This window comes from Komagataella phaffii, chromosome 2 (genome assembly GCF_000027005.1).
Source record: "Komagataella phaffii GS115 chromosome 2, complete sequence".
Lineage (NCBI taxonomy): Eukaryota > Fungi > Ascomycota > Pichiomycetes > Pichiales > Pichiaceae > Komagataella > Komagataella phaffii.
In genome coordinates, this window is record NC_012964.1 from 273,072 (window position 1) to 287,777 (window position 14,706).

General features: G+C 43.2%; 9 protein-coding genes across 9 annotated transcripts; 4 read left to right on the top strand and 5 right to left on the bottom strand.

The window, feature by feature from the left end:
- Positions 1-66: 66 nt before the first annotated feature.
- PAS_chr2-1_0149 (Protein involved in DNA replication) lies at positions 67-2,712 on the top strand (the record flags this gene model as incomplete). The annotated part of the gene is made up of 1 exon (XM_002490991.1): positions 67-2,712. One exon carries the CDS (start codon positions 67-69, stop codon positions 2,710-2,712), a length of 2,646 nt encoding a protein of 881 aa, XP_002491036.1.
- A 177-nt stretch (positions 2,713-2,889) lies between these two features.
- On the top strand, positions 2,890-3,429 carry PAS_chr2-1_0150 (Flavin-linked sulfhydryl oxidase of the mitochondrial intermembrane space (IMS), oxidizes Mia40p as; the record flags this gene model as incomplete). Its single annotated transcript, XM_002490992.1, has 1 exon — positions 2,890-3,429. One exon carries the CDS (start codon positions 2,890-2,892, stop codon positions 3,427-3,429), a length of 540 nt encoding a protein of 179 aa, XP_002491037.1.
- A 70-nt stretch (positions 3,430-3,499) lies between these two features.
- PAS_chr2-1_0151 (Hypothetical protein) lies at positions 3,500-5,590 on the bottom strand (the record flags this gene model as incomplete). Its single annotated transcript, XM_002490993.1, has 1 exon — positions 3,500-5,590. The coding sequence occupies one exon, from the start codon at positions 5,588-5,590 to the stop codon at positions 3,500-3,502; it is 2,091 nt and encodes a 696-aa protein (XP_002491038.1).
- A 127-nt stretch (positions 5,591-5,717) lies between these two features.
- PAS_chr2-1_0152 lies at positions 5,718-6,704 on the bottom strand (the record flags this gene model as incomplete). The annotated part of the gene is made up of 1 exon (XM_002490994.1): positions 5,718-6,704. The coding sequence occupies one exon, from the start codon at positions 6,702-6,704 to the stop codon at positions 5,718-5,720; it is 987 nt and encodes a 328-aa protein (XP_002491039.1).
- A 137-nt stretch (positions 6,705-6,841) lies between these two features.
- Positions 6,842-8,065, bottom strand: PAS_chr2-1_0153 (Protein that stimulates strand exchange by facilitating Rad51p binding to single-stranded DNA; the record flags this gene model as incomplete). The annotated part of the gene is made up of 1 exon (XM_002490995.1): positions 6,842-8,065. One exon carries the CDS (start codon positions 8,063-8,065, stop codon positions 6,842-6,844), a length of 1,224 nt encoding a protein of 407 aa, XP_002491040.1.
- A 226-nt stretch (positions 8,066-8,291) lies between these two features.
- On the top strand, positions 8,292-10,154 carry PAS_chr2-1_0154 (uncharacterized protein; the record flags this gene model as incomplete). The annotated part of the gene is made up of 1 exon (XM_002490996.1): positions 8,292-10,154. The coding sequence occupies one exon, from the start codon at positions 8,292-8,294 to the stop codon at positions 10,152-10,154; it is 1,863 nt and encodes a 620-aa protein (XP_002491041.1).
- A 73-nt stretch (positions 10,155-10,227) lies between these two features.
- Positions 10,228-12,069, bottom strand: PAS_chr2-1_0156 (Endosomal Na+/H+ exchanger, required for intracellular sequestration of Na+; the record flags this gene model as incomplete). The annotated part of the gene is made up of 1 exon (XM_002490997.1): positions 10,228-12,069. The coding sequence occupies one exon, from the start codon at positions 12,067-12,069 to the stop codon at positions 10,228-10,230; it is 1,842 nt and encodes a 613-aa protein (XP_002491042.1).
- Positions 12,070-12,433: 364 nt separating this feature from the next.
- On the top strand, positions 12,434-13,039 carry PAS_chr2-1_0157 (Hypothetical protein; the record flags this gene model as incomplete). Its single annotated transcript, XM_002490998.1, has 1 exon — positions 12,434-13,039. The coding sequence occupies one exon, from the start codon at positions 12,434-12,436 to the stop codon at positions 13,037-13,039; it is 606 nt and encodes a 201-aa protein (XP_002491043.1).
- Positions 13,040-13,068: 29 nt separating this feature from the next.
- Positions 13,069-14,685, bottom strand: PAS_chr2-1_0158 (Anthranilate synthase, catalyzes the initial step of tryptophan biosynthesis, forms multifunctional; the record flags this gene model as incomplete). Its single annotated transcript, XM_002490999.1, has 1 exon — positions 13,069-14,685. One exon carries the CDS (start codon positions 14,683-14,685, stop codon positions 13,069-13,071), a length of 1,617 nt encoding a protein of 538 aa, XP_002491044.1.
- Between the last annotated feature and the right edge of the window lie 21 nt (positions 14,686-14,706).

A 14,706-nucleotide genomic window follows, 5' to 3' on the forward strand; every position in this document is an offset into this window, starting at 1 on the left:
AAACTATTCAGAACGCTTTTTTAGGTTCTCTCCTATTTTACCTTTCTTTCCCTCTACTCATTGACCATGGATGAAACAACCATTTTAGGTGATACCCCGTTGGATGCTGTCTACAGTGATCGAGTCCGTCGGTTTCAGGACTTCTTGACTTCTCCGGATCTGGGTAACATGGATAACATCAAGAAAATGTTAACTCTAGGACAGAGAAGACTGGCTGTGAGTCTGGATGAAATTAGAGAGACAGACAAGGACTTCTGGCTAGGCTTGTTGAATACGCCAGCCGATTATCTTCCCGCTTGTCAGGATGGTGTGAGGGAGGCAATCAAGTCCATTTATACCCCGATTGACTACCCTGATATTGAGATTACTAGTGACACCGATTTCTACGTCTCTTTTAAAGGAAGTTTCGGTGACCATCAGCTGACTCCGAGAACTATTGGATCTCATTTCCTTTCCAAAATGGTAAGTGTGGAAGGGATTGTTACTAGAGCTTCCTTGATTCGTCCCAAGATTATCAAATCTGTACACTATTGTGATGCCACAGGAAGATTTCACCAGAGAGAATATTCTGACCAAACGACTAGTTTTAATCCAATCACCACTTCAGCTTTATATCCAACTGAAGACCCAGAGGGAAACCCTCTTACCACGGAGTACGGGTTCTCTAAGTACAGAGATCACCAGACTATCACTATTCAAGAGTTGCCCGAATTGGCACCTGCAGGTCAGTTGCCAAGGTCTTTGGATGTTATTATGGATGATGATCTTGTGGACTTGGTGAAACCAGGTGATAGACTTCAAGCTGTGGGAGTTTACAGATCTTTGGGTGGTGTTGGTTCTAACAGTTCTAGTTTCAGAACTGTGATTCTCTGCAATTCCGTCTATCCTTTACACGCAAGAAGTACCTCAGTCAAGTCTGTTGAAAGATTGACTAATAGTGATATTAGAAACATCAATAAGCTATCCAAGAAGAAGAATATCTTCGACCTGATGGCTCAATCGTTGGCCCCCTCTATCTATGGACATGCATACATAAAAAAGGCTGTTTTGTTGATGCTCCTGGGTGGTTATGAGAAGAATTTGAGCAATGGGGCTCACTTGAGGGGTGATATCAATCTTCTGATGGTTGGTGATCCATCTACTGCAAAATCTCAAATGTTGAGATTTGTGTTAAACACTGCTCCTTTGGCCATTGCTACCACTGGTAGAGGCTCTTCCGGAGTTGGTCTGACGGCCGCAGTGACAACTGACAAGGAAACTGGAGAAAGAAGGTTAGAAGCAGGTGCGATGGTTCTTGCCGATAGAGGTATCGTGTGTATTGATGAGTTTGACAAGATGTCTGACATCGATAGGGTTGCCATTCACGAAGTGATGGAACAGCAGACAATTACTATTGCCAAAGCTGGAATTCACACTTCTTTGAACGCCCGTTGTTCCGTTATTGCAGCTGCGAACCCAGTATATGGTCAGTACGATACTAACAGATCACCACAACAAAACATCGCTCTTCCAGATTCCCTGCTGAGTAGATTTGACCTTCTGTTTATTGTTACAGATGACATTTCTGATGAGAAGGACAAGGCTGTTAGTGAGCACGTTTTGAGAATGCATCGTTTTATACCCCAAGGTTACAGTGAAGGAGAACCTATCAGAGAAAGACGGAATGTTACCCTTGCTGTAGGAGATAGCTCTAATCAAGACGAAGACGACTCTGATGACAGAAACAAAGTATATGAGAAATTCTCTCCGCTACTACATAGCGGCGCAGCGGAGATGGCTGAAGGTTCTACCTCCAGTTCCAAGAAGACTCCTAAGGTTTTGAATATCACCTTCCTGAAGAAATACATTCAGTATGCTAAACAAAGAATTGAACCTCAACTGACAACCGAATGCACAAAAAAGGTTGTAGAGATTTATGCCACATTGAGAAACGATCACATTGTGAAAAATTCTCCAATAACTGCCAGAACTCTGGAGACAATTATTCGTTTGGCTACAGCCCATGCCAAAGTCCGATTATCTCAGACTGTTGAAATCAAGGACGTTCAAGTCGCAGAGGAGATGTTACGATTCTCCTTACTTGGAGAAACCCCAGCTACTAAACATAAGTCAAGTCCTCAAAAGTCTCCAAAGAAGAAGAGAAAGACCACTTCACCATCAAAAAAGAAGTTCCAAGACGATGAAACTGAACTGTACTCTGTCTCAGAGTCAGAACCTGAATATGCTGAAGATAAAGATGATGGAAACGAAGATGCGGATGTCGCAGATTACCAACCTAGAGCAACAACAGCGAGAACACGATCTCTACAAGAACGCCTACAGAGCGCATATGATGAAGAGGGAGAAGATGAAGATATGGAAGAGGAGCTTGTGGATGTTGAACAGATTCGGGAAGGATTAAGCCAACAGACGTTAAGAGAGCCTTCAAACGAGGAAGATATCTTGCAAGAAACTAATACGAACATGGATCAGCCTGCCACAATATCGGCCTCAAGATTTTCCAAATTCAAGTCACTTCTGTCAATGTTACGTTCTCATTACGAGTCCACATCTGAGGATGGGTCTGCTCCTGTGGCAGACTTGGTGACGAGAGTCAACCAGGAGTTGTCGCAAGAGGAACAGTTTGATGAGCAGGAGGCGTACCTTGCATTGGAACAAATGCAGGAGAAAAACTTTATCCAAATTTCGGAGGAAAAGGTGTACTTTATTTAGGACTACGGGTTGCTGTTTCACGGGGTTGTGTTGTTTTCATATTAGGTTAGGTATAGATAGAATTATAAAATATCAATTATAATAATCGCTCGAATATATGATCCACTCTGAGTCGTATCGCATTGCCATTTGCATTACCATAGAGGTATTGATCGGGTCTCATAAACTCTTGAAACTATGACCAAAGATCCCCAAGAAGAACCATCCGATGACAAGCCGCTGTTTGGTTCCACCGGCAGAAAAATCATCTACGACAAAGACGGCAAACCTTGCAGAAGTTGTAACACTTTACTGGATTTCAAAATGGCAGGTGGAAGTTTAATGGGTGCTTTGTCAACAAAAAAGCCATCTCTGGCTAAAGATTCTGTTCCTGAGACCTACAAACAAGAGCCTCCAGACGTAGAACAGCTGGGAAAGTCAACATGGACATTTTTGCACTCGGTTGCGGCAACGTACCCCGAATCTCCATCGCCCTCTCAACAAGATGACATGCGTCAGTTCATGAATATTTTTGGAAAGATTTATCCATGCTGGTTTTGTGCCAAAGATTTTCAAAAATGGAGCTCAAAGAATGAGCCCAAGGTGAAAACTCAGGAAGAGTTCGGAAGATGGCTATGCGATGCGCACAACGAGGTAAATGCGAAACTAGGCAAACCAAAGTTCGATTGCAACCTGTGGAAGCAGAGATGGAAAGATGGATGGGACGAGGGTAAATGAAACTTAATCTGTAATTAGTAGTTTGGAATTCATTTTGTACATAGTGAACCCTATTGGTTCAATTCATCAATCAAACAAATGCAGCTAAATTCAAAGGAACCGAACTGCCACGTCCACTGGGATACAGTTTCTCCTTGCCTTCAAACTTTCTAGGCTTTGGGAGACTATCCTTATTGCTGAAAGAAAATCTAGAGTCGTCAATCTCAATTCTAGAACTGTTTTGCGACTGGCCATTCGATGCCTTATGGATAGCAGAAGTGTCGATTGTGTAAGCGGATACATCAATTGCACGTAACGATGCGCCAACATGCTGTTGTTCATCAACTTTCAAATTAGCACTGGATTGGGAGTCGGAATGAATCCTGGGTTTGCTTTGAGAGGGGGGAGGAGGAGGGGCCTTCCTGGATACGCTTCCGCTCGCATTTCGCATTGGCGGCGGAGAGTTTGGAAGTTCTGGAGCAGCTGTTGGAGGTGCGGAGGGAGGAGTTGGAGGAGGCGGTAGAGAACTTTGACTTGGAGGTTCTGGAATCCTAACAGGTGGCTTTTGTGTGCGTACAGGCGTAGGTATCTCCGCTGGTTTCACTATTGGCGGTGGCAAAGTTGGTGCCGCCTGCGATGGTATTTCAGGTGCAGTAGGAATTGAAGGGGTTGGAATGCTTGGAACTTGAGGAGCGGTACTATGTGGAATTTGAGGGGCGGTACTGTTTGGAAGACTAGGTATCTTTGGAGCTGATTGTTTGGGAATGATGGGAGCATTGACCTGGGGTACGTGAGGGACCTTTGGGGAGAACGATGAAGGCTCCGGGGTATTGCTCATAGTCGAATATCCACTCTCGCCGTCAACAACATGTACATCGTTTCTCTTCTTCTGAATCTCAGCTAAGAATGGCAGTCCTCCACTTACCGGTGGAGTTGTTCTCGGAGTCGGAGTTGACTGGGTCTTTGAAGAGGATCCACCAAAGCTTTGTGTTGGTGGTGCTGGTGGTGCTGGAGGTGCCGGTGGTACTGGTGGTGCTGGAGGTGCTGGAGGTGCTGGAGGTGCTGGAGGTGCTGAAGGTGCTGGAGGTGCTGAAGGTGCCGGTGGTGCATTTGACTTGGACAATGCTGGAATTGATGGAGCACCTGAATTCGGTAATTTTGGTGCTGGGGGGGGACCAGAACTTGGCAAGGGTGGTGCCGGTGGTGCACTTGAACTTGGCAATGGGGGGACAGGTGGAGCACCAGAATTCGGCAATGGTGGTGCATTCAAAGGAGTATGAGAAGGTGGAACTGTGTTAGGTAGTTTTGGTGCCGCTGGGGCCGTAGGAGCAGCTATTGATGGTAATGGTGGAGCACTGGAACTTGAAACCTTGGCAGCTTGGCCCCTGGAGGATTCTTGTGCCGTCTCTGGAGACGTATCGATCACATGTTTATCAGACCTGTTCTTTTGAATATCAGCAAGAAATGGAAGACCTCCAGGTACAGAAGGTGCTGCAGGCGTTGCAGGGGAAGGTTGTGAAGTGGGTGGGGCTGGAGGGGCAGGAGGTGCCCTAGAGCTTGGTAAAGGAGGTGCCGCTGGAGGTGCATCAGATGGTACTCTTGATTTATTTCTTGAACTGGTTGAAGGCCTTCTGGGAGCAGTTGGAGTTGGGACTGCTGGGACTGAAGAATTAGGCAAAGGTGGTGGAGCAGATGGTGCAGGAGGAGCTGTGGCTGTTGGCAATATCGGAGGGGCAGCGGAAGGTAAAGGCGGCACACCTCCTGGGATCGTTGGAACAGTCTTGTTACTGGAAACCCTTCCAGGTCTTTGTTTCGGAACAGTTGGAGATGGCGGCTGGGCAGGTGTTTGATGGTTATTTCCACGGCTTACATGCCTCAACTTAGGCATTCCCCCAGCCAATATGTCACCCAATTGGGGAGCTCCAGTGGGGACAGTGGGAACAGTAGGGCCTCCAGATGGAATTGAAGGGGCTGGGGAGCTCGTACCACCTGCAAACCCACCTGATTTTTTATCCAGAATAGGTTTGCTTTTATCTATCGTCTGCGCCTTTCTCAATTTAGCACCTTTTCTTATGTCACCTAAGAGTGCGTCTCTAGCTGGAGGTGGTGCAGCAGGAGATGAACTGTTCATGGGACCCCCAGGAGGAGGTGGTGGTGGAGGAGGTGCAGGGGGACCGGCCATTGTCTATAATAAAGAGGGACAATATTTATACTAAGGAACCAAAATGTCAAATCGTCTAGATGTGTTTGCCAATAGTTGTGTGCGACTCAAAATCGAATATCTTAAATATTATGTAATTAGGAAGAAATTATGAACCTCCACACACAGGACAGGAAGGCTTCCTTTCATGTTTGAAGGTGTATGTAAATACGCTCTCGTCTCCTGAGTACATCATGTAGTTGTCCAAAATTGGATTAACATTAGAAATTAGTTTCAGGGCTTCATTGCAACAGGAAGCAGCAATGATGGCGTTTGTAGATGAAATAGCAGGAATGATATTCTTTACCACTCCCAAAGTCAAGGACAGAGTGACCCCTTCAATATCAAAATGCTTTGCTCTTTCTAGACTTGTTTTGTACATCCAGTCAACTTGTGACGGATCGTCTGCGTCAAAAGGTTTGTCACCAAATTTCTTGGGCCATTCCAACTGATGTGCCCATTCGATACAGTGTTCGGGAAGTCTCGGAGTGTTCGCTATCGTACACACTGGATATGTTACATTTGTTGGGATCATGTCTAGTGAGCATTCAAAACATGATGATAACGTAGGTAAAATCAACCTTGATTGACCCCGAAACCCCTCCGTTCCCCCATCTATCATTGGAATTAACGATGAAAAGTCATTTGGATCTAGCAAGGTGACTAATTTATGATTTATCCACCTCCTTGCCTCTGTGCTGTCCAAACCACAGATTACCAGTTGGAATTGCCTGTAGAACAGATCGTCTTTATCTTGGATCCTACAAAAATGAGGAGTTATTTGAACGTTAGGTATACGGTTCATGACAAACTGGGATGCTACCTTGGCCTTGCTTTTTCCAATATCTTTATTTCGGAATAGAAATTGACGATTTAAATTGGTTAAATCAATTGTATCCATATCAATAACATGAATATCCTGGAATCCTGAAAGACTCAGATTTTTGAGGATTTCACATCCTAATCCTCCTGCCCCAATTACTAGGATTTTTGAACTTCTGATGGCATTGAATGTTTCTTCCGTATTAGGCTCGTAAACATCGTCTGTGAATGGACCCTTCTTCTCCGTAAATGGTTTGATTGAGTTAATGGACATGTATTTGGTTCACTGTAGGTTGGGGGCTAAAGAGGAAAGAAAGCATGCTTGGCTCGAGTCGCGATGAATAAAATAAGGTGGATGCGAGGGATGAGTGATTGTATGCATACAAATCTCCAAAAGTTGGAACTGCTTACTTAATTCGAAGCTGGAGAGTTTTCTTTTCCTGGGGCCTTTGTAGAATTGAACCGACTCAATTGCTTCTCCTCGGGTTTATCGTTGGCAGTGTTTTGGTTTTGTGATCCCAGCTTATGCCTTTTTGCCGTATCTGGAGGAATTCCGATCATTCGTTTAGGACCCTGCTTGGACTGACTAAGCACAGATGTTTGAACCATTGTACGTCTAATGGGCATTGATTTCGTAGGATCTACAGTTCTTCTTAAAGAAGGAGACTGGAATGATGGGTTGAACTTTTCTTCCACGTTCAATGGACTATTGTTTTGGACCTTCTCGGCAACCTTGGCAGAAACAAATTCAACCTTGGCTGGGATTTTATCTGGAGTCAGTACCATGTTGTCCATAATCTGGGGACTATTGGGGGCAATGAACTGATTTTCAATATTACTCTTGGTAACAGCGTCGACAGCGTCACCCTTATTTTCAATCTCATCGTCGTTTACGTTTTCAATTTCTCTCTGAGAGTTCTTTTGCATCAGCAAATCCATCTCGTAATCATCAATTTCATTCATAAAGTCCTCACTATCGATGTTGATTTCATCGCTGAACAAATGCGAATCGTCGTCTTCATTGTCACCAAAATGCTTGGGAGGGACATTAATTCTTGACTTGCTGCTGTTTTTAGCTTTCTTTTGATTAATCTCCAGAAGCTTGGCTTCCTGTTTGAGAGTTCGTGCCTCAAGCTGATTGTGTCTCATAAGATCGCCTTCATTAAATGTGATAGCTTGAGTTTTAACGTTTGAAATCTTTCGTAAATATTCCTTGTCGTACAGACAATTACCCAAAGCATTACCAAAACATCTCAAAACTCTCTTGAGTCCGTCGGTGATAGCCTCTTTTCTGCACTTCTCAAAAGCTATGGCCTTGGATTTTGCATTTTCCACGCTTCCATAACCAATATCCTCATGAAAAGAACCGTCTTTCAAGGTGACCCGAATAACAGACGAAAGTCCCATTGAAATTTTGCCATGCTGAGTATCTACAAAATCCACTGTAGTACTCTTAACTTCCGAATGCCACCCATTAAAGCCAAAGATGTGATTGGCCAAACTAATAGCAGTAGTGCCAGAGAGATACGACACTTTCATACCACCTTGGCCAGGTCTTGTACAAATAAACTCTGGACCAAGTTGCTTGTCGAGCTCCTTAGATATGCGTTTGAGCTCAGCGTCATCGAAAGACATGGAGTGTGGTTTGCAGGAAAGAGAGAACAAAGGTGGAACGCGTTCGATAGAGTAAATATTTGATGTTCGGTGCGCGTTTTCGATGCCCCTCCACGCATACGGGACAAGTACTAAAGTCACCCCTTGCACGGTTTCTCCGTTAGGCGGACATTGCTCTGCCCTTTAGCCTCGCCGTGTTCTCAAAAATTAATTACTTCTCAAGTTGTCCTCTCCTACACTACAAACAATGACCATAGAAGATGCCAAACCCAAATTAATCTACTACAAAACGATCTTTGAACAAGTCCAAAGAAAACGTCTGAGCTTTGTGAACAGAATTGTTGTTTTGTTGACCTTTTTCTCGTCACTTTTCATTGGCATTTTTGCAGGTTCATCACTTTGGTTTTGGCCTTTGAAATGGTTATTGCTGGGTGTTTCTTTGATCCTGGTCAGGCATTGCAAGGAGTCAACTCAAACGTTGGAAAATCCTGGTTTCAAAACCTTTTTCAGACAAATTCTGGGCCAGATATTTTGTGCAGATTTTGTCTCCCATCTTTTGGCATATGGAATATCAGGTTTCACTTACTGGGTTATCTTATTCTCACAGAAGAGTGACGATCTTACGTATTATATTATCACTCCCACAAGGACAGTGCTACCTTATATCAACGACCAGTTTGTGTACTTTTGGTTCTTTTTTGGCACTTTGGTGCTATGGCAATCAATTCAACAGGCAGTATTCTTGCGAAACAAACTAAACTTTCAAATTGGTGTGTACCGCATTGAGCCACGTTCAGAATTCAATTTGATCAACTTCACCACTGTCTTGAGTGGATCATTGACCTCTTCGGTTTTGGTCTCTCTTTCAACACCAATTCTATACGTTTTGTCAAGATCTTCAGTTTACAACGTATTGTTATATCCTTTCTATTGGGTTCTTGGGCTGAATCACAACAGGCCACATTTGAACATCGGATTTGGGTTATTCTGTTCCTTGTTTTACCATTCTCTCCTGTTGACTTTACAGTGGGAGTTCGTGAACCTGGTGTATGACATTTATGTCAGAATAGGGTGCATAGATAAAGATAAGGCACTTTCTCTGCAGTCAGCAGACCCAGTCAATACACTTCTCAGTGGCCTCAAGGATGTCAATCATCCATTCGTACAGTTTACTGCTTTCCAGGAACTGGCCTACATTGCAACTTCATCTAAACCAGAAGATCGAAAACTGTTTTATTCTGTCCATTCTAAGAACTCCTACGTTTGGAACACAATATTGGAAGAATGCACTTCATATATCAACGAAAATATCAAACACATCGAGCGACGCATGGTCGAATTTGACGATATTACTAAATTTCTTCAGCCTCGGCCTGCTGAAATCAGTGGTGGCCTAAGAAGATCAGAACTAGCAGTTCCCCCAACTATTTTTGGCAACTCTAAACACCAGGCATCTTCAGAGGGTACTCCAGAGTATGATTCTGCAAATGAGATATTTGCAACCCCTACGTCTCCTGGAAAGTTGTCGTCACAGTTCTACTCACTTGCCCATGACTACAATAATATCGATAATATTCATTTGGTTGTCCAACCAATCCAAAAGGTCTTACTTGGTTATTACCAGCTGCTAATCCAATCAAGCATCGGGGTGCCCTTCCGCAAAACTCTCAGTAGAGAGGCTGCCAGTCGTGTCAAAAACCCCGTTTTGTTGGGGAACATCATTATAGCATTTTCCACTTTCCTCCTGCACTCTCAAACGGAAGATAAGGTTGGAGTAGTCAAAGGGTCTTTGGCCCAGGCGCTAGAGATATTGGCAAAGCTGATATCTGCCACAGGAAATTTCACAGATCATCCTCCTCTGCCTCCTACAATGTTAGAAACTGAACAACCAAAAACTCATATCATTGCTATAATACACGATCTATCCATGAAACAATTTTTTGAACTGGCTGTGAAGTTCAATCACGTCTTGAACGATTTGATTTTGTCACCAACAGTCTTCAAACTTGCTAAATGGTCTATTGATACGGCCATTGAAGAGCAAAAGAAACAGGAAACTCTACAAAAAAAGCAAACATTGAAAGCCACTGGTGTATCCATTCTGCATTGAAGGAGGGCGTAAACTGGTTTGTAAAATATATAATTCATAGATAGAACAGGCGTTGTCATTAGGAATAATCCACTTAGTCCTCTATTTTGTCCTTGCTGTTGTTGTTTTCAGTTAGATTATCTAACAAAACTGGCTTTAACACTTGTTCGTCAAAGTGTGTAAACCATTTGGCATGGTCGTCCATACTCAATAGATTGTTGAAACTCATGCTTTGGAGGTTTATTTTACTGGATTGTGCCTGGTTCGCCATAGGTGGGATGTCATCCAAGTCACTGGTCATCTCATCATCGTTCATATCTGGTGGAGCATCAGCCGCATCCTCATCCTCATTGTTGTAAAAGCTCTGCTGAGAACCTGTTCGGGACCTTGAACCTGCTGCATCAGAATATATGGAATAGACAGGAGTTGTTGCCCCAGGGATAATTTGGTTCAGCTGCATTGGTTTTGGAGCTTCTATATCAAACTCATCATCACTTTCCTGTTCGTCGATAACACCAACTCGAATATTCAGGGTTTCCAACATACCAGCAGTTGTCCCACCAAACAAAATAACGGTCAATACCACAACCACTAGTACAGTGGCTAGTAGAGAAGACTTAGCTTCACCTTGCAATCCCATAGCAAGTGCGACACCGACTGCACCTCTCAAGCCGGCCCAAAAGATCATCATTTGGTAATTTGGCGGGATCTCATCCTGGGTATAATTGATTGCTGAGGAACCACCTTTGTGTTTAGCTCTTGTAGTCCAATTGATCAGTCGTGAAAGTGGGAAAACGGCACACCATCTGGAAATGCAGATAGAGATTGTGGTCACAATAATCAGCATGGGTCTGAATACTAGTTCAACTTCTGTAAACAGGGACAATCCTAAGTAAATGAAAATGAAATTTTCACTCAGCTGGGCCAACAACTGGAAAATGTACTTGGTAGCAATCTGAGTCCTTCTGGACATGTTGAAGTATGCATAATGTTTCATCGTAATACCGCAGAATAGAAGAGACACAATTCCAGACATGTGGCAACCATTGGAGAAGAAATAGGATTCGTATGCGAAAAGCAACACGAGACATGTTTCGATTTGAGGGTACCTTCTGATGAGGGAATGTTTTAGGACCAAGGCAATAAATACACCGACGACAACCCCAATCAACAATGAAACAGTGAATGTCATAAGAAAGAGACCAATACCTTTGAGCACGCTGCTAACGCTGACTGCCTGACCGTGGAACTTCTGGCACGTTTCAAACATCACGATACAGATAGCGTCGTTTAGCAATGATTCACCGAAAATGATAGTGTACAACTTTGGGTCGACCTTGTAGGAATTGAAAATAGACAAAATAGTTACTGGATCCGTGGCTGAAAGGGTAGCGCCAACAGATAAAGCATCAACCAAGGATACATCAATTCCATCCAGACCCAACTTGGTCCAAATAAACAAGATGACACCCAGCACAATCGCACTGATAAACGTACCTGGAATAGCAAAAGTCAGAATTGAGCCGATGTTTCGAAAAAAATTAGCCTGATGCAACTCATAACCACTATTCAAGATGATAGGAGGCAGCAAGAAATTAAAGAAATAACCTGAATTGAACTTAACCGCGTCTTGAATGTAGTGGCCAGGAGTGACCCTCAGTATCAACCCCACAAACATTCCATAGAAGATCGATAATACTGTTTCGTGAATTGACTTGACCCTCCTTTGCTGCAAATAGTAAGACGACCATAGAGCGGAGACGACGAGCAACAAGACAATGAACAAAGCCCAAGACGAGAAGATCTCTTCAGTCAGCGGATTGGTTTCCTCTTCAGGAGCTTCGGGCCCGACGAGCACCGGATTCTCATCTGTGGGATCAGTTATTTCATTGGCAAGTATCTGTCTCGCAAAGAATAAAGCCAACAATCGGATCATGAAAGTGCTGATGAATTGGTAAGTTTCCTGGATGGCTATCTCGTAGCGACTTCATACACTATATCGGTATTAGTAGTGTGTTAACCATAACGTGCGGATAATAAGTTCTGTTACGGAGAGGACGGTTTTCTTATAAAAAGGTGATTATTTGTGATATATAAACTGTATAATTGTATTATAGGGATGTCTTGTCATTGGAAAGAAAATTGCGGTTCATCAAAGGTCATCAGAGGTACTGTTATCATTACATTATTATGAATTCTTATTTATATATTGCATGGACGGATTATTTCTCGAATATGATTATTTTGATAACGATAATCAACTTTATAATTAATAATAATTAAAGTTAACATAAAGAAAAATGCCAGATGAAGTGGACCTGTTGCAAAAGGAGGAGAACGAGCTGACACGAGAGAAGGAAATTGGCAGGATTCTTTCCACTTTCAAATTGGACAGCTATGCCATCTTGGATTTGAAACCAGGTTGTTCTCCGGAAGATATAAGAAAGACTTTCCGCAAAAAGTCTTTGCTGATCCATCCAGACAAGACTCCGAATAAACGAGCTCCAGATGCTTTTGACACCCTGAAAAAGGCCCATGCTAACCTTGTGGATGACTCGATTAGGGAGCAACTGGATTCCTCGTATGCCGAAGCACGTAGATTATTGATAAGAGAAAGAAAGTGGAACATTGATGATGCCCGGTTGAATTCATCCAGTTTTTTGGTGGATTGGAGAGAGAAAATCAAAGAACTGCTCTTGGAAGAAGAACTGCTGAAAAGGCTTGAAAAAAAACGAAAGATGGAGGAAGAAGGCCAAGTGCAACAGAAGAAAGAAGAACAATTGAAGGAAACAGAAGGCAAGAGGTTGCAGCAACAGAAATGGGAAGATACTAGAGAGTCGAGAGTGCAAAACTGGAGGTCTTTCGTTAAAAAGAAGAGGAAGAAATCTAAAGATGTATTGGCATGATTACATAAATTCCTACTTACGTCCTCCGTTCATTGATCGTTTTCTTCGGATTCACTTTGATTCTCGTCTCTGGCCAACCTATCGGTCCAGATTTTCTCAGCCTCCAAGATGGTGTTATTGTTGGATCTCATTTTGTTCATGGTTTCGATGTACTCGTCATAGGGGTCAGAATCGTAGACAATTCCACCTCCGGCTTGAAGGTAAGCGACACCGTCCTTGACGACCATTGTTCTTAAGGCAATACATGTGTCCATCGATTTTCCATCGTACGACCAGTGTCCTACGGCCCCCGCATAAACACCTCTCTTTTCTCCTTCCAATTCTCCTATGAGTTGCATTGCTCTTACCTTCGGAGCACCGGAGACGGTACCTGCTGGGAAAATGGATCTGAAAGCATCGAAGCGAGTCTTGTTTGGTCTCAATGTTCCACTGACTTCTGACACAAGATGCATCACATGAGAAAATCTCTCCACAGTCAATAAACGATCAACCGTGGTACTGGTGGGCTCACACACACGGTTAATATCATTTCTGGCCAAATCTACCAGCATGACGTGCTCGGCCCTGTCTTTCAAAGACGACTTCAATTGCTTAGCATAATTGTCGTCCTCTTCGATAGTTTTACCTCTGGGAAGAGTTCCAGCAATAGGATGTGTGATGATTTTGTTGTTGTTGTCGGATTTAACTAGTAATTCAGGTGAAGCACCAACAACTTGGAAGTCTAGATAGTCAATATAGAACATGTATGGAGAAGGATTGACAGTTCTCAAATGACGATAGATGTTGAAAGGGTGCAATGAGGTCGGCCTGGCTACCCTTTGAGAGGGAACAGCTTGGAAGATGTCTCCTTTCAGAATATGTTCTTTCAGCTTGCGAACATGGTTTTCATACCCTTCCTGACCAATATTAGAGGTGAACGTTTGGCCTTGAATAATATCTTTCTGTTCATAGTAGGGAACAGTTTTATTGTCAAATACCACTTTACTGATCTTTTCCACTTCTTCTCTTGTCTTATAATATTTCTCAAGAATAGCTTCGTCCGAGTCATCAACGGATAGAGAAACGTTTCCAATTACCTGGAATCTTTGATAAACATTGTCAAAAGCCACGATCGTGTCGAACAACATCAAAGCTGCTTCCGGAAGTTGCAAAACATCTTTCAGTTTTCTTTCAGTTTTTGGTTCAAAGTACTTAATACAATCGTACGAGATGTATCCTATGGCACCACCACTTAGACGAGGAATACCAGGAAGTTGCGCTTGTCTGGTGCCCTTCAGTTCTTTTTCCAGAAGCACCAAGGGGTCAACTTCAGCACCCTCTAAAGGCCCAGTCTTGATTATTTTTCTGGGGGAATGTCCCATAAAGGTGTACCTGTCAACGGTGTCACCATTCTTCGCACTTTCAAGCAAGAAACTTGGACTGGGAGTTTCTGAACTGTTGGTAAGCTTGATATAAGCCAGATGAGGCGTTAAGAAGTCTGATTGGATGAACTTGTAAATGGGGTAAAGATTAGGAACTGTCTCAGGACTGTGACTTTGGCGATCATTCTTCACAATATCCAGAAAGGATTCTGCTGAAGGGTGTATCTGCTTTGTTAGTTGCGTTCCAAAATAATCTGTTGCAAGATGACTATCACTTACACTCATAGGCTAGAGAGTTGGGCTCAA